Source organism: Dermochelys coriacea, chromosome 11 (genome assembly GCF_009764565.3).
Source record: "Dermochelys coriacea isolate rDerCor1 chromosome 11, rDerCor1.pri.v4, whole genome shotgun sequence".
NCBI lineage: Eukaryota > Metazoa > Chordata > Testudines > Dermochelyidae > Dermochelys > Dermochelys coriacea.
Genome location: NC_050078.2, coordinates 48,090,121 through 48,115,567, shown reverse-complemented (window position 1 = coordinate 48,115,567; position 25,447 = coordinate 48,090,121). Strand labels below are relative to the sequence as shown.

Sequence of the window (25,447 nt, the reverse complement as noted above, 5' to 3'; positions counted from 1 at the left end):
AACTCTTTGGGACAGAGACTGTCTTTTTGTTTTTTGTCTGTAGCACGCATAGCACAATGCAGTCATGGTCCATGCCTGAGCCACTATGCTGGTGATGATAATATGGTACTTTTGTAATGTAAATGGATTGTAAGAGTTTTGCTGCAAATAGCATTTTAATTTTTTAAGTCCATAAATTTTAATCAAGAGTGATCCAATACTGAGTACAGGTCTAATAAAAATCATAATGAATGGACATTGGCTTCACATTACATTTAATTAATTAACCTTTATCTTAGTGTCTCATTGGAACCACAGGGATAGGAAAAATGACCACTTTTTCACAAAAGGGGCACAAATATGAAATTATTTCTGAAGGGAGATTCAGATTTACTGAAACTGATTCTCAATTTAAATGCACTTCTTCAGCCAAAAGCTTGCACTGCTACATTAGCTTGAAAAAAGTCAAGATAATAGTTTTAATAAAATTATATTAAAAGGAATGAAGTGGCATATTTCATTTTAAAGATATGCTTTTGTCTTGTCATATAATCCTGTGGTTCACTTCAGCACTGAAAGAAAATAAATTGCCATCTTCGAAAAAGGAAAATGCATCTTTGAAAAACCTATGCACCTCAGGTCTGGATAGTTTTCAGGGGATTAATTTTTCTCCATTAGCCTCAAAGGTTTTGTCTGGTCAAGTAGGAAGAAAAGGGTTTTGGTTCCTTTAATAGTTCACCCTCTCTTGTGGGTTGGGAAGGGGGCATCATCTGAGCTGCGGGCTGGCAGGAGGAGCTCAGGTAAGCCAGTGGTTCTCTGTGGACCTGGTGGAGGGTATATATATCCTGTTCTGCCAGACAGAGCTCTCTCCCATAACAGTTGCTCCCGCTCCTGGGATTGCTGTAGGCCAGGGTTTTTTGTGATCTCCTGTGGCCATTTCACTGATCACCTCTTTTGAGACTGGTAAGGAATTTTTCCCTCACTTCCAGATTGGCTGGAGCAGGATTTTTTTGTTTTATTTTCACCTTCCCCACAACAGCTCCAGGATTTGCCTAGATACATTAGGAGGAATGGTTCAAGTTGTCACAACTTGGCAGGTGCCCAGTGCAGGTACTCGTTCCATAGGCGGTCCAGTTTCCTGATAAACTGGAATGGGAAGTGGACTTAGGGGAAGGCATCCCCTAAAGAATCTGGGGAACAGGGTTAGGGCTTCTAATATCTGGCACTGTGAGAAGACAAGTCCCTTTACCCTTATATGAGGGAAGAGTGGTGGGATCCCAGCAACAGTCTGGGGACAGCTGGGGCGGGGATGCTAATAGCAGCCTTCCCCCAATAGGTGCAAATGATTAAGGGTGGAATCATGACCTGCACTGTATAAGTTATTGCCAGGTAGCTTTCATAGGAGTTCAGTTAATAAAGTTGTGACCTAATTAAACCACATCCCTTATATCTTGCTTTTCTTCCTGTATGTCTGGGACAACAGTGAACTGTCATTGATAATACTGAAGTTTCATTGCTCTACATGGTTAGCTTAAGCAGGCTCAGAACTGAGTTTCCCCCATCAATGGGAATGGATGGAGTCTGATGATCAAATAGCTTAGTAATATAAATTGATTGCCGTGGACACTTAAATGGAAGCATTTAACTTCTGGGTGTATCCACATTTATAATGTATAAGCATGTTCTCAAAACCAAAATAAAAAAACACAGAGGAATATGTTTGGATTTTTCTAATGCTATAGTTACCACCTTGTATCTGGCAAAAACGATGAATCCTCTCTAAACAAATGAAAGCAATAGAGCTTTAGTTTAATAACAAAAGCAAAATTTGAAGCTAAAATGTATTGGAGGAGAAAATAAAAATGAAAACAGGAATTGAAGCTAGGTATACATAAGGCTAACATTTCATTGAACCTTGTTGACAGATGATTGTTTTTAAAGGGCAGGCCTTTTAGAACTAAAACAACTTCTTGCTAATATCATTGGTTATGTATAAATTAGAGATACAACCTTCATAGGTATAATCATAATTTTTTTAAAAAATATTTGTGCTAATTATTGAGCTCCTCTGATTTTACTGAAAGTTATCTTAATTATCTCCCCTTAATATGTTGCAAATTCATAATGTTGTAAAAATGCACTGCTCATTACTACTATTTGTGTTCTAAAAACAGATGCTTTTTAATAGAAAAGAGACACGATAAAGGTTTCCTGCTTGCACTGTGGACAACTGTATTATTTCCTAAACTCCAAATAGAATGCAGTCACTAAAATAGCTGCTAGATTTTTATGAATCCAAGAACATACAATGATGATTATATTTTGGTTTTTTTACAGATTAAGATGCCTGGTCAAGCAACTGGAGAAAGGTGATGTTAATGTGGTGGATTTAAAAAAGAATATTGAATATGCAGCATCTGTGTTGGAAGCAGTTTATATTGATGAAACCAGGTAAGTCTTCAAGGGGGAAAACCAAGAGTTTTATGATGGGGGTTTATATTCGACCATTGGTGTTTGCTCTTAATTCCAACTGACATCAGCTGGTGCTTAGCAGAAGACATAAGGACAGAATATGGCTCTTAGGTCTTAAGAGCAAGTGAAGGTATTTAAGATTCAGGGGATCAAATGTCACCTTCTGGAGAGCTTGCTCAGTTCCCATTTACTTTAATGGGAAAATGGGTGAAGCACAATCCTATGTCATGAGAATTTATGAATGGGTATAACTGAAAAATCTAGCGGCCAGATTCTGATACCCTTCATCACTGTGAAGAGTACTTTACAGCACGAACATTCCTGTTGAAGAGACGGAGAGTTGTTGTCAAGTGAAATGCTAATGAAGCTAAGTCTGAGAATCGTAATCTGGCCCGCAATAAAGAACTTGAAAAACTAGGATTTGTTTTCTTCTATTTTTTACAAATATAAAAACTTGATGATTGTTACTAGAACTATTACTTGCAGTTATTTTTTAAATGGTTTGACTTTAATGAAACTGTAAATTCTAAATATTCCTATATGTGACTTCTTGAAATAATTCTAAGATTTGCCTTGTAATTGAAGTTAAACTAACTGTAAGGCAACTTTCTGGTGTTTCCCTAGGTCTTATATTTCACTGTACTGACCTTTTAAAGTTTTCTCCTGAACTGAATGGGCTTCCAAGAATTCCTGTCAACGCTTCTCCAATATGATTTGGATGTCCAATATGTGTCTGGTCCTGTTTCCTTATTCAATTTAAGAATGCCTGACCTTTTAATAATCATTTCAAGGACCTAACTCATCTCAATGTGCTTAATACACTATTGGAAGGCGCTCAGATACTATGGTGATAAGTGCAGCATATGAACCTTTATAGAATAGAATAGCTTCTACATTTAGAAAGATGGATGGAAATACTCATGTAATATTTCTGTTCCCTTTCCTTTAATGTGAAACATTCACATACCAAGCATTGCACATCTATAATTTTGAAGGCTCTCTCATGGGGGGTTGTGGGGCTTGCTCCACTCTGAAAAATGAGCAAATGAAATCACTGCAAAATAAATTGACCTTCAGCAGCAGTCTGTGTACCATTCACAGGAGTTCACATCACAGACTAATTCTTGCATCAGAAGGAGCCAGGCAGGATCAGCTGCTGCAGTGCCCTATTCCTGTTGTTAGCGTGTGCATATTCCTGTAAAGGGTTGCAAAGCTGCAGCACCAGAAGAACTTTACTGAGTAGCCTGTCAGCCATTACAAAGCACTGAGAGGCACTTTCAAAAGTGCCCAGAATGTTCCCAGTTCGGCAAGGTACTTAAGCACAGGACCTAATGAAAAGCACCTTAGGAGTCTCGTTGACCTCTGTCCATGTGCTCTAAGGAACATTGCACTTTTAAGTTAGGTGTGTGCTTAAATATTTAGCTGACTTGGAGGTGTAATGAGCATATACAAGCTAAGACAAGTCCCAGTGCCCACCCTGAAATGCTGACCCTAGAGCTACTACTGGCAAACCATCTGCAAAGATGCCAAGGTAGAGGGCTTGAGGCTCAGACCTTGTCTCCATGAGAAAGCTACATCAGTTTAATTTAATTCATTTTATACTGATTTAGTTAAACTGGTGCAAACCCCCTTGTGGACATTTACTTCAGTTTATCTTAAATCAGTTTCTAATTGACTAAAGCTAAACCAAAATAAATCTGCTTTAAAGTGAACTGAGTGTCCACTCACGGCTTTTGGTTTAACGAAAGCTGTTTAAAAATCACACCCTTTAGCCTGTGTGGGTTCCTCAGGTGAACAAGCCCTCAGAAAAGTATGCTGCACATTTCTTTGGGCTATGCCTTTCCCAATAATAATCGATGCTGTAATATTGCAATGCTGCTCATTTCCCCCAGGACAAAAATTTTGTTTTTAAATCTCTCCAGCATGACATGTCCACTGCCAGTGATAAACAATTATTTTCTCGTGATTGCTTGCACAGATCACTTCCCCAGGAATCTTTAGAAAGTTCTTTACCACTTTACTTCAAAGGGGACCATGCAGTTCATAGTGATTGGTTCTTCTATTGCTACGTGGCCAAACAAAGCATGTAATTCCCATTAGCAATAATGGGAGATGTGTTAATGGATTTCAGCATAGTCAGCTGTAGACAAAGGCATAAAGCACTGCTGGTGAGGGGAAAGTATTCTCGCCATCGACTTCTCAAACACTGGTTAGAGGGACATACCATTCCTAACCCAGTTCTCAGTAGGAATACGAACATAATGTGAGTTTTGGCTCCTTTCAAACATGGGGTACTGTGGGGATATGAACAGAGCCATTATAATGAAGTAGCTAGGCCTTTATGGCTTTGTGTGGAAGGACATCACAGAGCAGGTCTAAGCCCCCATGATGGCCAGCAGGTAGAATTCCATACCAATAGCAGGATAACATGTCACACAAACATATTCTGTGGCTGGAACAGGTGATTTACATTTAGTGTGAGCAAATCCTCAAATGAGTTAGTCACCATTAGGGGGCTAGCAGGCTTATTATGACTGCCCAAATAGGAGCAAACATATGTAATTTCACATGGTTTGGAAAATTCCCATTCCCCGCAGGCTACTTTTCTAAGGAGACTAGTTTTATGTCCTGAGACTATTAAAATACTTTCAAGAACTGTAACTAAATCTTTTAATAAAGGACTTTTTGCTCTTCTCTGACCTTATGCAAAGCAACATTTATTCTTAAAACAATTCTCTGTATTGGTAATCTCATATTTCACAGCACTAAATTGAAAGAAACCTGAGATATTTTTCTTTCTTTTTTACACTACTGATAATTTTTATTCTCAAATGCAATTTCAAAATGAGTGCTGACCTCAGTTCCAAACCCATCAAGTTCTGGCAGCATTCCCTTTTATAAATGTATGCCCATCTGTAAAGCAGCCCTGCCAGTATTTTGTATTATACACAAACACATACACATAACAGCTTTTCTTACCTATGTTTCTAGTGGCTCATTAAATAATAAAAATGGAAATAATTTTTAAAATGAAATTTACTTTTCATCATTTGTTAATTGTTTACTTATTGTGTGTGTGTGTGTGTGTGGTGTGTGTGTGAGAGAGAGAGAGAGAGAGAGAGAGAGAGACATTCACACAGTTTGACCCACGATGTGTACACAATCTGCTGCCCAACCCTGAGCCAGTTCACAGCCGTATATTTACAAAATATTCTCTCTGGAGCTCCTTAAAGTCTTGATTCTGCACCACTGAAATCAATTTGGAAATTAAAAGAGCTATTGTTCAGTACAGGGAACTGAAATCTCTATTATAATGTATTCATAATAATACTAGCTCTTTTACATAGCACTCTGCCATGGGTAATGCAGAAAAGGTAACTGCATTTTAATCAGCCTTAGTGGTAAACTGTTCCAAATCCTCAGTATAAAGTTTTTAGGTATAATCCATAGACAAATTCTCTCCAGTCTTTGGGGAGGAAATCTGCTATTTGGCAGGAATGATAAAATATTAAGTCCCGGTGAATGAAGGAGGGAGAAACAATTCTGTGTGGGTCACAGTTACTACCCATCCAAGAAGAAAGCAGGTGCTTCGCCCCATACCAGGTTTCTCCAATGAGAATTTGGAATGGAATTAAATTTATCTATTAGCAGATTAAAAATAATAGCTTAGATCATTAAAGGATGGGTTAATCCCTCCTTCTTGTAGTACTGTGGAAGCATTTAGTCCCAGATATTTTGAGTCTGAATATGCATTTCTTAATAATGTAAATTGACTTCAAAAAGAGATTTGCTTACTTAAGGACTGCAGCATAGGGTTCTTTAATTAGCACTACTTTACTTAATAGCTATTTGTCAGCAGGTACCTTTATCGGCCTATACATGTTATGTTGAATCCAAACTCAGTCCCTTGCTGGGATTTCATTTATTAACAGGAAAACTTACAATAAAATAATATAAGCCCTGATCCTGCAAATATGTAACATGTAGCCAACCTGCTGCTCTTACACAGAGCACAGCTGAAATCAGTGGGGCTCTGCATGCCCAATATTCTCCTGATTGCTACACATTACATGACAAGCTCCATGAGGTTCAGTTCAAATTTTTTGCCCCAGACTTCACTGCTCGTAGGGTTCCTCCCTCCAGACTGCTCATCCTATATCTTTTGTAAGAGCCACTCTTACCTCTCTTATCCAAATGAGGTAATAAGGCACTTGCCACATAAGCCAGCAAAACCCACCCAATCCTTTCCAAGCAGAATCAACACATGCTAACAGGATGGGGTGTTCTAGGTGAACACTGCCAGCCTGTTATGCTATGACTTAAAGAGCTATTGCTATCCATATTTGTACATTATACTTCATTCGAGTCAGAGGAGAAGACTGGGTCTGCATAGAAAAGTTGGGTGTATATTTCTGTAAGTAAAATTGCCAGAACCTTGTTGGTTTATTTACAGGATGCAACACATATTGAAACTGGGCTTTAGAATGAAGCTGTTTAATACAGTAAGAAGGAAATCTTTCAGGTTCTCCTGTTTTCCTTCTGTCTGGTTCTGTGTTGCTCTGTACTCTATCGTATCATCTGAGAATGTGGTAGAAAATTCTTCCTCTTAAGATTTTAATATCCTTTCCAATAATATGCTAACAGCTTCATTATGCAGTGCTGAAAGTAGTCTCTTAGAAAGTAGCCTGGCAGTTGGGAAAGCCTTTCAGAGCTATGTGAAATTATGTTTTCCTTTTGGGCAGCGATTGTAAATGTCTCATTAAAAAAGCTGAAGCCTTCAATCTTCAAAGGAGGCTTTTGACAGTTCCTGAATGAGTGAGAAATCTTAAAGCAAAAAGAAATCAGAATGTGTCCATGGTAGGAAAGCTGGTTTATTATGAGTTTGGTAGTCTGCCACTCCATTTTAAATATTTCTATGTTGCTCTTTTAATATCCAGGTGGGAAATGAAAAACATAACAATGAAAGTAAGTTTCTTAAGTCACCATCATTTTGTAGTGATACCTGTTTAAGTTTACTCATTTTTGCTATTCTGGATCATTAGAAGTTGCTGCAAAAGTTTCTTTTTTAAAGAGAAATGAAAATGTCAGTAACTGAATAAAAGAGTTGAAGTCTTAATTATCTGCTGAGAATACAGATTCAACAATACTCCTGTGAAAACTGCCATTTGTACTCTGATGTCAATATGTCTCTCATGTTAAACAAGGTTAACCTGAGCCCCCAGGTGCTGCAAAAAGTAGTGCTGGTTATTCGTGAGGTCTTCTCTCTTGGGGAAATTAACCAATGCCCCAGGAGAGCATGAGAACTGGAGGTTTTATTTTTCAGGAAAGACATAGCATCTGATTCTTCTGCCATTTAAACATGTTTTTGCTGGGATTCCATCCTAGACCTTTTCCACTTGGCTTATCCAGAACATCTTTTCCGGTTCTGGATGAACACGTCATCCAGTTCTCTGGGATCTAAAAAGTCAGTTCAAATCCAGATTTTGTCACCCAGGCTCCTTTATTTGGCATACAGTAAAGCTATGCTGAGGTGATCAGACTGAAGCACAGGTGGTGGGTATAGGACATAGCATACATCCAAAGTTAGACAGAAAACCTTTCTTTATATATATTTTCACAGTATATTGCATTTACAATACACTGCATCACACAGTTTGGGACTGGTTTGGTTACTTTGAAGGAACGAATCCCTGAGCAGCATGCTCTGCCCATGCATTTTCCATGTGGAATCTGATCTTTAAATTCCAGGTTTGTTGTCCATTTTCCCTAACATTAAGGTAGGGGTGGGCAAACTACAGCCCGCGAGCCATTTTAAGCCAGCCCACGAGCTCCAGCTGGGGAGCAGGGTCGGGGGCTGCTCCACACAGCTCCCAGAAGCCATGGCATAGCCCCTTCTGACTCCTATGCGCTCCAATGGCCCCAAGTGGCTCCCGAAAGCAGCGGCATGTCCCTTCTCCGGCTCCTATGCGGTGCCTGTGGATGGGGCAGTGTGCAGAGCTGCCTGGCTGTGCCTCCACATAGGAACTGAAGAAGGGACATGCTGCTGCTTCCGGGAGCCGCTTGAGGTAAGTGCCACTAGGAGCCTGTGCCCCTGAGCCTCTCCCCAGGCCCCAACCCCATACCCTAGCCCTAATCCCCCTCCCTCTCTCCAAACCCCTTGATCCCAGCTCAGAACACCCTCCTGCACCCCAAACCTCTCATCCCCAGCCCCACCCCAGAGCCCGCACGCCTTCCCACACCACACTCCCCCACCCCAGCCCAGAGCCTCTCCCGCACCCTGAACTCCTCATTTCTGGACCCACCCAGAGCCCACATCCCCAATCAGAGCCCTCATCCTCCCACACCCCAACCCCAATTTTCTGAGCATTCATGGCCCACCGTACAATTTCTTTTCCCAAATGTGGCCCTCGGGCCAAAAAGTTGCCCACCCCTGCATTAAGGTGTTCCTGCTTAACTTAGCTAGCATGGACATCCTGACTCCAGCATACTGCTTGTTATGCCTCTATTTACAACTTAACTTTCCATTCAGCTTCCCAATCATGCCCACTAAGGCAACATCTGCACTACAGCACTTACAGCAGCACAGTTGCACAGCATGTGGTGGAGACGCTCTAAGTCGATGGAAGAGTTCATTATAGTGCTGAGCAAAATTTTTTTGACCAAAACCTTTTTCGATGAAAAATGCAGATTTGCTGACTCTGAAATGTTTTGCGAATTTGTCAGTTTCATCAAACTTGTTCATTCTGAAAAAACAAAATCAGAAAAAAATCAAACTTTTGGCATTTTGAAAATGCAACATTTCGTTTTTTTGTATGAAATCATTTTAATTTTCAAAATTTCCCTTTAATTTTTTTTGTAAAAAGCAGAAGTATTAAAAATGTTCAAAATCTAAACAAAGCACTTTGATTTTTGTCTAAAATAAATATTTCATTCAACCTGAAATGAAACTTTTAGCCTATTTGCAGAACATTTTTGTTTTCAGGCCAACCTGAAACAATAAAAAAAAAAGAACTTTTCAAAACTTCTAATGAACTGAAAAAACTGTGCAGCTCTAGTTCATCACCTGATATTATGGGGCATTTACAGTCTCTATTTTCACAGAACATATAAATTGTGAAGTCCAGTTGACTCTCTAGTGTAAGCTATATAACAACTGATTTTATCCTGAAAACAAAGTGATGCATTTTCATAGACTCATATGTCCTAATCATGCAAAAATAGATGTGCTAGTACTGATCCCTCTATGAGGTCATCAGCATAGTGATCTACATTAGGACATCTCTTTGCAGGACTGGTGAAATCTTAATATCTAAAATAGATTTAGATATTTACTTAAATTTAAAAAACATACTGCCCCAATCCCTCCACCCCAAAAGATTGACTGATTAAGTCATTAATTTCTAAATAAAGAAAACAATGTGTATCACTTGTATCAGTACCTATCCGTGGAAAATAAGAAGGCTGAGTGTTCAGCAGGTGACACAATTCATTTTAGAGGAGATGGGTAATATATTCAAGAAGATTGTGGTTTAAATTATGAATACCTAGAAAAATAAATCTATCTGAGATTTCAACACAGATGAGCAAATTTCTGAAACAGATGTTTACTGTGAGTCCACTGAGGGAAGGATCCCCGGTCTGCATTTATTGTCCAAATGGCGAAATATAAACTAGATGACTACTCTTTGTACTTGGGCCTGACAGATGGGTAATAGAATGTGATAATTCCATAAACAAAACATTAAAATGTTGATCTACTTAAGTTTGATAATGTAATTCAAAATTACAGTTCAGCTGAGTTTGCCATGACTTCACAGTACTATTCGCAGGCTCCATCATGTGACATGGTTGAATGTACTCTACCTGAAGTAGCCTTGCCAGCCATAAGTGCTTCATTCAAAGAAAATAATTCTGTGCATCCATCAAGAGAATTCACAAAAGATACTTCTTTGAAAACTGCTATTAAAGAAGCTTGTGTTGTCAAAAAGCTTTCAAGCCTTCTTAGCTTTACAAAAAATAATTTAAAAAAACCCTTTAAAAAGATCTTTGTAATAAGCTGCAGGTTTTTTCTGAGGTGGGTTTAACACAATTACTGGGGATATGAAACACCTCTAAAATAACTGCAAATCTATGGGATTTTGGCTACAATTCTGCAATTTTCCCCCCTCTCCTCCCAGTTCATATATGATGTTTAGTAAACTGATCATGTCATTTTCAAGTAGTTACTGATTTTTACTAACTGAACATTATTACTATTTTTTTTTAATTTTTCAGTCTTGTCCTAATTAAACCCTCCATCTCTTTTATGATATCTTTCACTTGCCTGTTCCCTTCACACCACCCTTGCATACTGCCTCCAAAGATCTTCCTTGTCTTCCCTTCCTTCTAAAATCTTGTGGGGGCCAATAAAAGGCAGTTTGATTGAACATTCAGATATTTGCATTTTAAAAACCTTCAGCCTTAACGTCTGTGAAATGAGCTTTTGAATCAGAGATGGCCCTGGGCCAGACACCAGATACAACCGTCTTGGATAGTTGGGAAAATTTGGGCTATAAATCTACACTTCTGAACAGAAAAGTCAGCTGAAAGAGGAAGGGGCATTAATCACACAAGTGAAATTTTTCACTAACTTCTGTAGCAATGGAATCCAGAGTTAGACATTTTGTGTCCCGCCACTACTTTATCACCATAGTGCTTGTAGTTCTCCATATCATCTTTGCCATTTATTGCAATTAAGTTACTGCCAATAATGTCAGATCAACTCTTCTAAGTATGCTCCTTGATACCCCTTAAGAGGCTAATATGGAGGTGGATTCTTCCCTGTAAGACTGATACGTTTGTTGCTTGGGAAAGAAAGTCCTATTTCTGCTCGAGACGGACCTCAATCACTGTTGTATTTGAGCCAAATTCAATGGAAGTAAATGAGTTTTTCAGTCGACTTAGGATAGGGACATAGAGGAGGCAGATATGAAGTATTCGAGAATTGGAGACGACTGTGTAAGTTAATTTTGGGAGAGAACTGTTAAGCCAGTAAAATTCGTGAAAGCTTATGGATGGTGGTTAAAAATGTGAATGAATTGACCTTTTGGACTATAAGTACTTTATCTTCCCATGGGTTCTTCAGTTCTCTATATGAAAAGTACTTTGTTTTATAAACAATTTCCAGGGGTTGATTCCTGGCTTAATTGGTTGACTGAGTTGAAGAGCCAGTTTCCACCCACTATGCATAACAATGGGTGTTGTGGAAGCCACAAAATATATTTTACTGAATTAGAACTTCAGTATCTTCACAGGCGGTATGACAGATCAGAAGTAAAAGTTTATTTTTTCACCATCAGATAATTTTAAGTGGTTTAAATTTGGACTCATTTTCTTATCTCTTCTCTCCTCCATAGTACATTTTATATATTCCTAAGGGAGAAGAAATGTACTTCTGACTGGTTTCAGAGTTTCCACTGAATGCATCCGATGAAGTGAGCTGTAGCTCACGAAAGCTTATGCTCAAATAAATTTGTTAGTCTCTAAGGTGCCACAAGTACTCCTGTACTTCTGACTATTCCATTATTATATTTCAAATTCTAATTAAATGAAAAGGATGGAAATTAGCAATACTTGGAGTTTGAAGAGTTACATTCTGTAAAAAGCATTCTACCATGACAAATAGATCAAGTTGTTAGTTATTCTAAGTACAATATTAATTTGTCTCTCATTTTTACAGTACGTTTTAAGTGCCATATTCTCTACTCAGTTTTTGCACATCATTCCCACTACTGTCAATGGGAGTGCCACCCAGGGAATGAATATAATTAAATGCAAAATCTTTACACACCCACATTCTACATACTATATATATTTAATATAAGATATTATATATATGCACAGTGCAAGAGAATTAATGTTACATAAATAAATGAAATCTTAGATTTAGCATTTCCTGACTTTTTGTGTTTAGCTAATTTAATGTTGCATTAATATAGGGGATTTTTGGTTAGTTTTTTATATTGTTTAGTTTTATGTAGAGAAAATATTACCTGTCCATGCATACTAAAATTTAAATAATTTCAACAAGACTTTGAAGTTCACACCTCCAAGATATTAATAGGATTCTGGGGAGCAGAGTAAACAACTTAGTGAGGTGAATGGGATAGAGGGGAGTGGCAGGCTCACATCTCTGCTGAAGTTATTTGGCTGGATACGTTTTTCTGCAAGACTGACTTTACAAGGCAGTTGCACAACTGAAACAGTGAGAGAGACCCTTGATTCCCTATTCTGCAAATGCTTATGCATGTGAACATAAGATAAGAATATAAAAATATAAGAATGGCCATACTGAGTCAGACCAACGGTCTGTCTAGCCCAGTATCCTGTCTGCCAATGCCAGATGCCTCAGAGGGAATGAACAGAACAGGTAATCATCAAACGATCCATCCCCTGTTGCCCATTCCCTGCTTCTGTAAAACAGAGGCTAGTGACGCAATCCATGCTCATCCTGGCTAATAGCCATTGAGTATTCCCATTGAGGAAAGTTAACTTGAATGAGTACCACTGAGCAAAGTTAAGCTCGAGGGTACAGCTGGGGGAAAATTTGAGACAAAACTTTGTTTTCCCCACTAAAAATGCAGATTTGGCAACAATGAAATGTTTTGAGGATCATTTTGATATCATCAGGTTGGCCATTTAGGGGTGCAAAGAATAATAAGTTAAGAAAAAATGTTTCATTTTGACATTAAAATGTTTTGATTTTTTTGTATGAAACAACTTTTCATTTCAAAATGTCCTTTAATTTAGTTTTTTTTAAAAGTTCAGAAACATTTCAGTGAAACCAAAACAAAATATTTCAGTTTTGTCAAAAATAAATGTTTTGTTTGACCCAAAATGATATGATTTTTTTCATGTTTCTAGCTTTTTGATTCTCTGAAAATTTCAAAAATTGTTTTTTGGTCTGACCTGAAACTATATTTTTTTTCAACTTTTCAAAATTGCAAACAAACCTCATTCGCCTAGCTTTACTCAAGGTTCTTCTCACGTGTCTCCTTAAGTAGCACGTGTGTATGCTTGCAGAATCTGACCCTTAATATGGAGGTTGAGGATGCACGTTTTACAGTCACTGTCCTGCAAATCATCCCAGCATCAGTCTCTGGGTTTTTGAGGCCAGGAAAGTAGTGTGCACATGTGTACACACACACACAATCATGCACAAAAAACCTAAGGCTTTCATTAAGATCTGCTAATTTTTAGCATGAAAATGAACATGAAATGAAAATTTTACACAAACATGCTCAGAAGTGATTGTTCAGTTTGATCTAACTTTCTGATTTATAATGTTTTTTCTTTTTCTTTTCATAAGGAGAAAAGAGCCTGGTCCTCACTTGTTCCAAGCAAAATTTTGAGATTTTTCCTGAGTTATTGATAAGTGAAAAAAGTCTAAAAACAAATTTTGTAATAGTAGTGTTTTCCTCTTTCACTTTCCAGTAACTCAAAAACAGCTGCAAGGATTTTCCTCAAATCAAAACAAATGAAAGTCAGCACCTCTAGTCTGTGAATGAACCTGGAAAGTTTCAGCCCCAAAGGAGATTTTTTTCAGGAAATTAGAAGCAGATGCACAAAATCCTGCCAAATTTTAACTCACAAAACCTATGTTCTATCTTAATCTTTTCTTTTAACAGTCATTACTTCTTTCTGTCTCCACTTTGTAAATACTCTTTTTGCACACACATAGCTAAGCCATGTGCTTTGAATACTGCCTCCTAGAATTCATTATGAAAAATATTTCTTTGTCTCTGTCTTCTCTTGTGACTGCAGAGGTGTTGAGAATAAAGTTGACAACTCTAGGGATTAATGCTGGTTCTGTTTTTCCCTGTTTATTATTATATAATGTCTTAACTCCTTCAGAATAAGACCATGAAAAAATCTTTTGCTTTAAGCTCTTTGATCTCAACAACTCTAGTACAACCGAGGTTTTCTATGCCCTCATTTTGTTGTGCTTATGGTACAGTTTCATCATTCTGTTTTCAGTGTTGCCCAATTCTTCACGTTTTCCTTGACTGTATGCACTACTGCATGTGAGATACTATACTAGTTGGATGTTGTCTTTTCAAGGGATTGTACCTCAAGTTTAGTTGAAATATCTTTCATCTCCAACACGCATAATGTCTTTGAAGTACTCTTATGTATAAAGTTACTGTCTGGCAATTCTGAATTCTGCATTACACAGAGGACCTCCTGCTGAGCAGCCTGCTGGCGAAAGTCACAGGTGCAGCTGAATTGATGCTAAACATAGTTTAGCTGCAAGTATAAACCAGGGCAAACTGTATTCAGCATGACTTAAGAAATCATGCTTAAATCCTACAGGGAGGTGGGTTTGGAGGCAGGTCTGGCTGGCATGTTCTCTTCACCTGCAGTGTTTAACCATATTTGTGGCAAAGGTGTTGAATACTTAGGTAGCCCCATTATAATCTATCATGTGTGTCTCTGCAATTTCTGAGTCTTAATCTCTCTGAGAGGTAGTGGAATACTATTATCCTCATTGTACAGATGGGAAACTAAGGCACAGAGAGACACTCACTTACCTAAAGTGACACAGGAAGTCTGTGGTGGAGTAGGCACTCAAACCCAGGTCTCGAAAGTTGTAGTCTAGTGCCCTAACTAGTGAACAGTCCTTCCTCTTGCTCCACTACTTGCAATTAAACCATGTTCAGCATCAGTTCAGCTGCACTCGTTCTCTCAGCAGCAGGTAAATTCCCTAGAATAGACAAGGCCTGTGTGTCAAATGTAACTGTTAAATGTGCAGGAGTATTAAGCAGGGGGAATAATATTAGTGTCCGTGAGGATTTCCAACTAACCTATAGCCAATCCCGGTCTTAATTAATGTGAGTTCCTCTTATCTGCTCAGTAATAATGTTCATTGGGGAAAAAAATCAATAATTCCTTGTTCTTGTATTGAAGTTTTGTAAGGAAATGGAGATTTGAAGTGTATAGGTAATTGGAGAGTACAAGTAAAAATGCTCTTTAGTGTGAAATTTTTGTATGTTAAACGGTGCCATCTACATGGGCGTACCATAGAGATTACATAGATCAGTGATTATTACATTATAGTGATCAGTAATTACATCAGAGTGACCTCATAATACATCTGCTCTAGAATCGCACTGTTGTTGTTACTGCTATGTTCAGAGCAACAGTAATAATAGTAAGAATGACCTGCACTTAGGAGAAAGGGCTATACAATTTACTTAACATATTTAATGTAGTGATTTACTGCAATAGGGCACAAAAAGCAGCTGCAAAATGATCCAGGATAAAAAGAAAAAAATTGGTGTCAAAACAAATTGCAGCTCAGCCAAATCAAAAACAGGTGGTCATAGGGTCAAAAAGAAAATTTCATCAACTGTTATGTAAGTACTATATTAATATTTCTAGTTGATGCACACTTCTGTTCAATTGTTCCTTTTATCCCAATTCAATCACATTTGTACTTCAGTGCATTTTGTGAATAATAACTAAGCCAATCTAAAGTTGTTTATAATATGCTTTAGTGAGATTTTTATGACTAGGGAAGTGTGTATCAAATTCGGTCATAATGTTCATAAATGTCTGTACAGTGAAACTGAAGTGAAATATTTACTTTAATGCATGTTCACGAGTCATAAGATCTTATATATATATAAATTTCCAGAGTACTATAGCTCCCTAATGCTAGGGTATTTACTGGTGGTCTAACTATTCACCTATATAAATGTAATTAGATATTGTTCATTAGCACAGCCAAGTGAATAGATTTGGAAGTAGGCAAAAATAACAGGTTTTATTAGACAAGGGTTGTGTATTTTACATAATAGGTATAGGGTGAATTACAATGAATAATCCACTTGTTAGAGTAAGGCTACTTATTTCTATTGTGCAGTATGTAATTTAGTTTAGTTTTCCTTGGGTTAACTCAAATTTGTTTGTTTATTCATCTATATATCCAGCCAGCCAGGTATCTAGATTCTTATATGGCTCTCTTTACTGTAGTACCTCAGTGCCTCACAATCATTAATGAATGTAACCAAAGGCCATTCATATTTCCATCACCAATGTGTACTCTGCATAATTCCCTACTCTACAAAACCTTATTTCCCCAAAAGTTTAGGCGTCTTTCTAAAACCCTTAGGAAAAAACAGTTTGTAGTGCACGTACTGCTGTAATTACAGCTCTGTGAATAACCAAATTATGGGTTCAGTGGGTGAACTGAGATGAAGGGGGGAGAGGAAGTTTAAGGCAGACTTGAAACAAAAAAAAATAATTTTTGTCTGTCAACTGAAAAACAAACAAAAAATTGTTTCAGCTCAAACAAAACACTTTCTCCAATGTAAAATGAAACATTTTGTTTTGTTTGTGAGGTTTTTTAAAATCTTTTTTACTTAAAAACAAAAATTCATTTTGAAAATGTCAAACAAAACATTTAGATTTTTTTCCATAAGTTTTCCTGTTTTGGGTTTTTTTTATCAGCTGAAGCAATTTGACAAATTAGATACACATTTGCAAAGTGTTTTGGTTGACCAGAATCTGCATTTTTGGGTTGACAAAAAGTTGAGTCCTAAAAGTTGTGCCCAGCACTAGTTGTAATCACAGCTGATATTGTTTGTTTGTGTCTCATCTAGTTCTGTGGCTTATTTCCTCAGAGCATGCACTTATACTCACATACGCACATGCAAAGTCTTAGAGAAGAGAAGCGTTTTTATAAAGAAAGGCAAAAACCTTTACACATAATAAAGAATCCAGTTATATTAGTATTAGTATTTTTGTTGCAGGAAATGGTGTTGATATATCTGTAGCTCTTTCACTTCTGAGGGAATCTTTGTATGAAAGATGATATCCAAAATAAAATTGTATTGTTGGTACCGAACAAATGCCTCAGCATGGTGATAGAGGGTACTGCTTTGCTGAAGATTACATATTTAAGATAAGGCTTAAAATTAAGACTCCCATTGACTTCAACCTAACCATTTGTGGCTATTGAAGATCCTTGTTAACATTTGAGTAGTGTTGCTGTGCACAGTAATTCAGTGTTGTTTTCATCCTCTAGGCAGCAGCTTTTTAGTGGTGGGAGAGTGATCTTCTTATAAAGGGCTTGGAAAGCATTTGGGGGGCCTTCGGAGTGAAGGATGTATGGTATTATTTATTATTATTGTATTAAAATGGATGTGGGTAAAGAAAAGGCAGCTTGAGTCTCAAAGATTTATACTGCTGAGGAGCTTTTAATTTTGTTTTTGTTTTTCTTTTGTTTCAGTTCTGAACTAGAATACAAGTAAAATAAGTTATAACAAATCCTAAGAAAAATAAAGTAAGGATATTAATGTATATGGATAGAAATATGAATGAAACTACTTGCTATTATCATAGTACATAGGAGGGAGGACCCTCCTCAGAGACCAGGACCCCACTGTATTAGGTCTATACAAACAAAGACTATCTCTGCCCCAAAGAGCTTACAATCTAAGTATAAGTCAAGAGACAACAGATGGATGCAGATTGATAGGAATACAAGGAAACAATGAGATAATATGGGTTAGCATGATAGGCAGTGGTATCAAACGCACCAGTAACCTAAACATTGTCAAGGTGTTTTTTTAGTTTGTTTTTATAGACATTACAGCAAAGAAGTGTTTTTAAGAAGCAATGTGAAGGAGGATAATGAAATAGCTTTGCAGATGTTAACCGGGAGTTCCTCCCTAGCAAGAGGAGCAGCACTGGAAAAAGCACAAAGGTGCTTGTTTGAAAATGTAATAAGTGTGCAAGGGAGACTGTTACCTGGGCCAATCAGAGGTAGGATTTAACATCTTGATAGTCAATGAGAGATAGGGTGGGCATAGACTTTGAAAAGTGTTAACAGGGAAGATAAGTAGCTTATGTTTGACATGATGGAGAAGGGGGAGCCAATGAAAGGATTCAGAGAGAGGGGTGACATGGTCAAAGTCATGGGCTAAGGAAATTATCTGAATGGATAGGAGAGGTTCAAGATTGTCAAGGTCAAATAAAAGTATGTTGCAATAATTGAGATGCAAGACGACGACAGCCTGGAGGAGTTTTAGCTGTGTGGTTAGATAGCAAAGGCCATATCTTAGAGATGTTCTGCAGAAAAAATATATCAGATTTAGGCAAAGCCTGGGTGTGAAGATCTGTTGAGAAGTCTGAGTTGAAGATGATGCCTAGATTACAGGCCTGTGGTGGTGGTCACAGTAGTTGAGAAAGGAGTTGGGGAAGGGCTTGGGAGGAAAGTTTAAGAGCTCTGTTTTAGCCATGTTGAGTTGACAGCTAGATCCATGAGGAAATGTCAAAGAGTTTGGCTGAGATCTAGTTTGGATGGAAAGACAGGTCTGGAGTAGAGAGGCAGATCTTTGAGTCAACAGATGATGTTTGCAGATGAGATTACCCATAGGTAAGGTTTAGAAGGAGAAGAAAAGGGGACCAAGGATAGAATCCTGTGAACCCGCACAGAAAGTTGGAGTGCAGATGAGGAAGATCTTCCAAAGGGACCTTCTGAAGAAGGAATTAGAGAGGTCAGAGGAGAACAAGGAGAGGACAGAGCCATGGAAGTCAAAGGAGCACAACATTTCAAAAAGAACATGGTTAATGGCGTTAAAAGCACCTGACAGGGCAAAGTACTGGTTGTGAACTTTGGCTAGGAAGAGGCCTTTGGAGACTTCGACAAGAGCAGTTTCAGTTGAGTGCAATGGGTGAAATCATGATTGGAGTGGGGTTTAGGATGGAATTGGAGGAGCAGAACTCCAGACAGTAATGGTAGATATTGAAGGTAATATATATATGAATGACTGATGCATTTCAAAGCACCCATTTAAAATGTTTATTCAGTTGGGTTCTTTAAAGAAACTAATAATGCAATAGGAAAACTTACTGATGTTTTACAGTCCTCTTAGATATCCTAGGAAGGGAGACGTAGAAAATTTATAATAGCTGAGGATCTGGCCCACCACACAATGTCTGTATTGCAGCAATTGGTTTCCTAGTTTGTTAAGCAGGAATGAGAGCCATTTGGGATATGTTTACTCTACACGCCACTGGTGGCGGTGTGTAAGGTATATGTATCTACATGCCACAGTGAAAAGCAGGCTGCATTCACACTTTGGAGTGTAGCTACATGTGTTAGTGAAAGGCTCTGGCAGAGGGCTGGCAACGTGGAAAGGCTTCAGCAGCTCCCTGCCAGAGCCTTTCTCTGCTGCCAGGAAAGGCTCCAGCAACGGGGAGCTGGCAGAGCCTTTTCCCTCTGTCTCCCCCGTTCCAGAACCTTTCCCCGCTGGGGAGTCTTTTCCTGCAGAGGGGAAAGGCTCCAGCACCGGGAGGCAGTAGGGCAATACACTGCTAAAAATAGCAGGGTAGACACGGAGGCTCACCTTGGGTTGAGTAGAGTGTGTGAACGGTATTTACTCACCTATATATCCACACCCTTCAGGTGGGTCTTTACTCTACTTGCCTAGCCGTGCCCCATCAGTTACCTTGCTATTTATACCTGGGCTAGGAGGCAGGTATGTACTTCACATGCGTCCGAAACAAGCATGCAGTGTAGGTGTACCATCAAACTGTCTCTTGAATGTAAATTACCACCCAGATATCTCTCATGAGAAATAAGGGGTCCCATGAGAATTGGTGGAATGTGCCTTGAAACAAGGAGGGAGCAACTATACAGTAAAAAGAAACCCTTGTTAAAAAGGCAATTTTCTCCTGTTCCCTTGTTCCTGTGCTCTGTGTTCATATAGAAACTCCTCTTAACATCCATCATAGGCAAGCTAGGCCCTACCTTAGCAAGTGAACAGTAAAAATGTCCAAAGAAAATTAAATTTACAACCAGTTTCTAGTTTTTAATCTCCTTTCAGAGGAAAAATATCAAGCTCCCCCATCCCATACACAATGTCAGAGCAAATGGGTTTGTATGTGGTAGCTATGAAGAATTTGGAAAGTATTCAATTCTCCAGCCTGGAGGAGCTCTTTTAATGCTGTTTCACCATTCCTTGGGCTGGAATCCATTGTGGAAAAGGACTGGAAAAGTTAATAGGAATGAAACCGAGAGGACACAAACCAAGAGGGTTCTAGAGAAATTACTCTCTAACTCTGTAGACTTTAACAGAGAATATAGGATTGGGGGGGAGCTGTCCAATAGAATTCTATAGCAGGTACAAAATTCACTGTTAAATTCAATAGCTTTTGATGGTCCAACATATCTATAGAAAAGTTATTGTCTATGAAATTCTATAGGACTTCTGGGTAAAGGATGAGGACTCCAAACCCTGAACACTCTCGATACATGGCTTTAGACGTTGCTTTCAAGTTAATGTGCTCCCACTCCCCCGCCCCCATGCTCCTGGCCTGCCCTCAATCTCTTCTGCACTAGCCTATACACAAAACTCTCTGATTTAAAAAAAAAATCCCAGGTTTTGAAAAAACAGCCAGCTTTTACCCACTTTTTTAACCCAAATTTTGAAAATGCTTGCACTCTCCAGACCTGGTCCCCACTCAGGTAACTTTCATTTGGCGGCGGCGGCTGCTGCACAGTGGTGGAGCAGGATGGGTAAGGAGTTGGGTTCTGGCAGCAGAGACCACCTGACCACTGCAGTAACAAGCCTGCAAAGAACGGAAGGCCCACGCTACCCCAACTCTGCCATCACCTTCTGTGCATACCAGGTAGCCCTCACCACTCTGGCCGCTGGCCCTTCATTTTGGTTTTTACTGATTTTCCCCCCCATCTTTTCATTTTTTTATATAAGTACAGATAATTCCCAAGAAACTTGAAACAAAATACAAACCAAAAACAAAGGCCATCTGCACCATACACGGGTGTGTGCTTGTTCTGCATCAGCCTAATTCTTATGCAGTTCAAGATCCACATTGTGTTATACTGAAGTGCCTTCTACAACTCTTAAATTGCAAGTGAATTTCATCCCATTTGAGAAATAATTTGAACACTTATAAAATGATTGAGGGATTATTAGATTTTTTTCCTGGTTATATAATACATATATCAAATGCCAAATAGTCAGGACTATAAACATTACAATTGCCCCAAAGATCTTTTATAATAAAGTCGAACTATTGGGCATTTAAGTGGATTACACTGTAGTTTAAATTTGGGGAGCAAGATCAATTTGTGCCTTCAATCCAGGGCCAGGGCCAAGGGGAGGGGCACACCCCATTTATAAAGGCTCCCTGGGCTTTCACCCAGTTCGCCCAGGCCTAAGGCGGGCCCTGTGTGGGAGGTAGGTAAGTATTATTGTCCCTATTTTACAGATGTGGAAATGGAAGCACAGAAAGTTAGGGCCTAAATATTCATACATGTGTACGTAGCAAAATCCATATTGAGGCATCTCTTCCTTTCAGAGATGCTGAGCTGGATTTAGGTGCCTAAGGGCTTGCCTTCATTATGGGGGAAAGTTGACCTAAGTTACACAACTCCAGCTGTGTGAATAACGTAGCTGGAGTCGACGTAGCTTAGGTCGATTTACTGCAGTGTCTTCACTGCACTGCATCAATGGGAGGCGCTCTCCAGTCTACTTCCCGTACTCTTCTCGGGGAGCTGGAGTACGAGTCGACCAGAGAGCGCTCTGCCATTGATTTAGCAGGTCTTCACTAGACCCGCTAAAAGGATCCCTGCTGCACTGATCACCCTGTAGTGAAGACCAGCCCTAACTGAAGGCAGTGTGAAGCTGGGATTAATCTCTGGATCTTAATCACCGGCTGCCCCTGAAGACACGAGCAAGGGAAACTCTTTCTGGTTCCAACCCAACTCTGCTATCCCAGTGAAGCTCCTTCTCTATATCTTTTTTCAAAGAATATAGAATTAGCTTTTCTAACCTTTTTGATTACCTGAGAGCTTTGAGTGCCCGAGTTATTGTTATCCTTTGTGGTACAACGCCTTTGCCACCACTCCTGTTTTTTCCCTTATAATATGTTGTCCAGACCTGTGCACAGCAAGTATTCCAAATTTAGCCTCCTCAGTCATTTTATATAATTCTGGAGTAATTTGTTAATGATGCATAATGGATGTGCAATTTTTGTGCTATTACCAACTGATGCCACACTCAGAGCTGTAGTAGTTTGAAATTGTTCAGATATTCTGAGGAAAAAATATTGACTTTCTAGAGGCATAGTAGTTTGTCTAGGGCTTTTAGAGAGTTATCACTCCAGTACAGAAGGCAAAACTTTTTTTTGACATGGACCCAGAAACACACAGGCACCATAATATAGTCAAATGTGGAGGCTCTGTTTTATGCCAATATGTCAATCTTCCCTCTTCTATGCTTTAGGTGAGAGAGATGAAATGAGGAGAGCCACAAGCTGTCCTAGACATAGAGGCAAATGCCCACCTTGCCATGTTTTGATGGTTCGAAAAATCTACAGAAAAATTTCCATTTGCTATGAAATTCTATAGGACTTTTCTGTAAATGGTCTGTACACACCCTGCACACACTCTCAGCAGATGGCTATTGCCATTGCATTCAAGTTACTGTGCACCCAGCCACTGCACTCCTGGCCTGCCCTCAAACTCCCTTCTTTACTGGCTTATACAGACCAATGCCTAAGCAGCCGACTGGGTCATAGGGATCTCAGTCAGCCACACTGAAACCTGCAGCACTTGCAAGAATTGTAACTGAAACACCAAAAACCAGATGTGGTGGGTTGATTGGCATGTGATCCTCCCACACCCTACAGTGTAGGAAGTGAAGGGGGTGAGAGGTGGGGGGAAGAGGTGAGATTAGAAGCAGTTCCCACACACTTGACAGCAAAGATGGGTGGAAGGAAGGAACAGGAGGTATATAGAATGCTGTCACAACTGCCCCCAGTTGAGCTCTCTTGCCTTGCTCCCTTCCATCCTTCCCCACCCCAAAGGGTGTTTCCAGTGCTCCCAGCCCTTCCCCAGTGAGCAGGATAAGCATTTAGTGACCCAGAGACAATGCTACAAACTAATCTAATTGCCACTAAAACTGTACATTATCAGCTGGTCACTTATTCTCACTTTGTTGCTTCAGTTTGCCTGGTTCTCAGTTATTCATATCTTTTATAGGAGACTTTTGGATACTGAAGATGAACTCTCTGACATCCAATCTGATTCAGTCCCACTGGAAGTACGGGACTGGCTGGCTTCTACCTTCACGAGGAAAATGGGGATGACGAAAAGGAGACCTGAAGAAAAGCCAAAATTTCGAAGCATCGTACATGCTGTACAGGCTGGGATATTTGTAGAAAGGTGATTGTGGATTTTAGTGTGATAGCAGATAACACGTTTAACCACAATGGTGCTAGCTGAGCCAAATGCTAGGCAACAAGTGTCACCAGGATGCGTACCAAAATTGGAGATGGGCCTGAACCAAATATTTGGGAAAGTTCAGATCTACATCTGAATGCTATCCTCACCCCATCTTTCAAATGGTCTGTACTGAGATCTAAATTTAACCCCTAGATACCAATCCTCTTGAACTTTGGAAAGTTCTGGACCCAAACTCCATGGCTTAGACCTATCTACACCAAAATGTGCCAAAGACTCAACATTTATTTTTTTATTTATTATTTTGTATAATTTTTTTCAAATACAACAAATATACCAAAATACCAGATTGATCAGAATACACAAAGTAAATAAAGAGGGTTAGGATAAAGGGAGGGGAGGGGATGGGATGGGAAGTGACATAACTATCTTCAGGGTCTACATTAATCATAGACCTCTAAAAAGTCAGCCCAAATTGCTTTGAATTTTTCAGGCTTTCCCTTTCTGCGAAATGCCAGTTTGCTGCGATGTCAGCCATATCCCTGAGCCAGGTATCAATATTTGGTGGGGATCGACTTTTCCATTTTTGCAGGATTAATTTTTTCGCAGCCAAAGCTGCACACTGGAACCACGCTGCCTTGTTACCAGGTAATTTCCAGGTATCAAGAATATATCCAAGAGTGAAACTTCAGTGAAACTCCAACTTAGCATCCAATATGAAACTGGTCCTTTGACACACACCCCTTTATCAGAAATTCTTGATACAAGAGGACTGCCAAAATATATGAGCTAAAGTAGCACAAAGGGAGTTACATTTCCAACATCATTTATGAGGACCATCACCTATGTGTGTACCAGAATATTTTCAAAAGTGTCTTTTGGTGAATAAACCATAGTCCCAGGTCTAAAGTTGCTTTTTTACATTAGATAAATTGTATTCCAATGGGTCAGAGATAGTTGTGTATCCAAATCTCTATTCCAAACAACTCAAATGATCAATCTTTGGCAACTTCACATTTACTTAAGTAATAGCACAATTAAAAATTAGTTATATTTGATACTCATGGTTTCATATTGAAATTAATTGAGCAGCACTGTCTTACACCAGCTGAGGATTTGTGCCTGAATATTTTAATACCTGAAACCCACATGTACGCCATCCTTTTGTTAGGAGATAAAGCAGGTGAATCTGTGGTAATGGCACTGATGACAATACTAAACTAAAATAGCATATTTTATTTATTCACATTAGATTATATGAATAGCTACAACAATTACTTAGAGGAGCAAGAAGTATTCCTAGCAATGTATCCAATGACATGAGCTGTAGCTCACGAAAGCTTATGCTCAAATAAATTTGTTAGTCTCTAAGGTGCCACAAGTACTCCTTTTTCTTTTTGCGAATACAGACTAACACGGCTGCTACTCTGAAACCTAGCAATGTATTATTAGACCAAAAAGTACTTTGTAGTACACAGGATCCTCCTTCAAAGCCCATGAAGTTCATAGAAAGACTCCCAGTGAGTTGAATGGGTTTTGAATTAGGCCCTTAATTCAGAAATTATAAAAGAGAAACTGAAAAAAGAAATGTTTTAAAAGTTAGCATAAGTACCACCTAAAAATAGTGCATTTTTTCTTTTAGGATGTACCGAAGGACCTCTAACATGGTTGGTTTGGCATACCCAGCAGAAGTGATAGTAACATTTAAGGTGAAATCAGTTCAGCCATTGTGTAATTTCA

The 25,447-nt window shown here is 38.9% G+C and overlaps 1 protein-coding gene across 8 annotated transcripts in view; it reads left to right on the top strand.

Moving 5' to 3' along the window:
• The window catches only part of PDE1A (phosphodiesterase 1A), a 257,819-nt gene that overhangs the window by 155,081 nt on the left and 77,291 nt on the right, over positions 1–25,447 (top strand). For all 8 annotated transcript variants that reach the window (XM_038422535.2, XM_043505443.1, XM_038422538.2 and 5 more), the window contains exons 2-4: positions 2,317–2,430; positions 23,507–23,689; positions 25,350–25,416. In XM_038422535.2, coding sequence (XP_038278463.1) covers positions 2,317–2,430; positions 23,507–23,689; positions 25,350–25,416 — 364 coding nt within the window. The remainder of the gene's footprint in view (positions 1–2,316; positions 2,431–23,506; positions 23,690–25,349; positions 25,417–25,447) is intronic.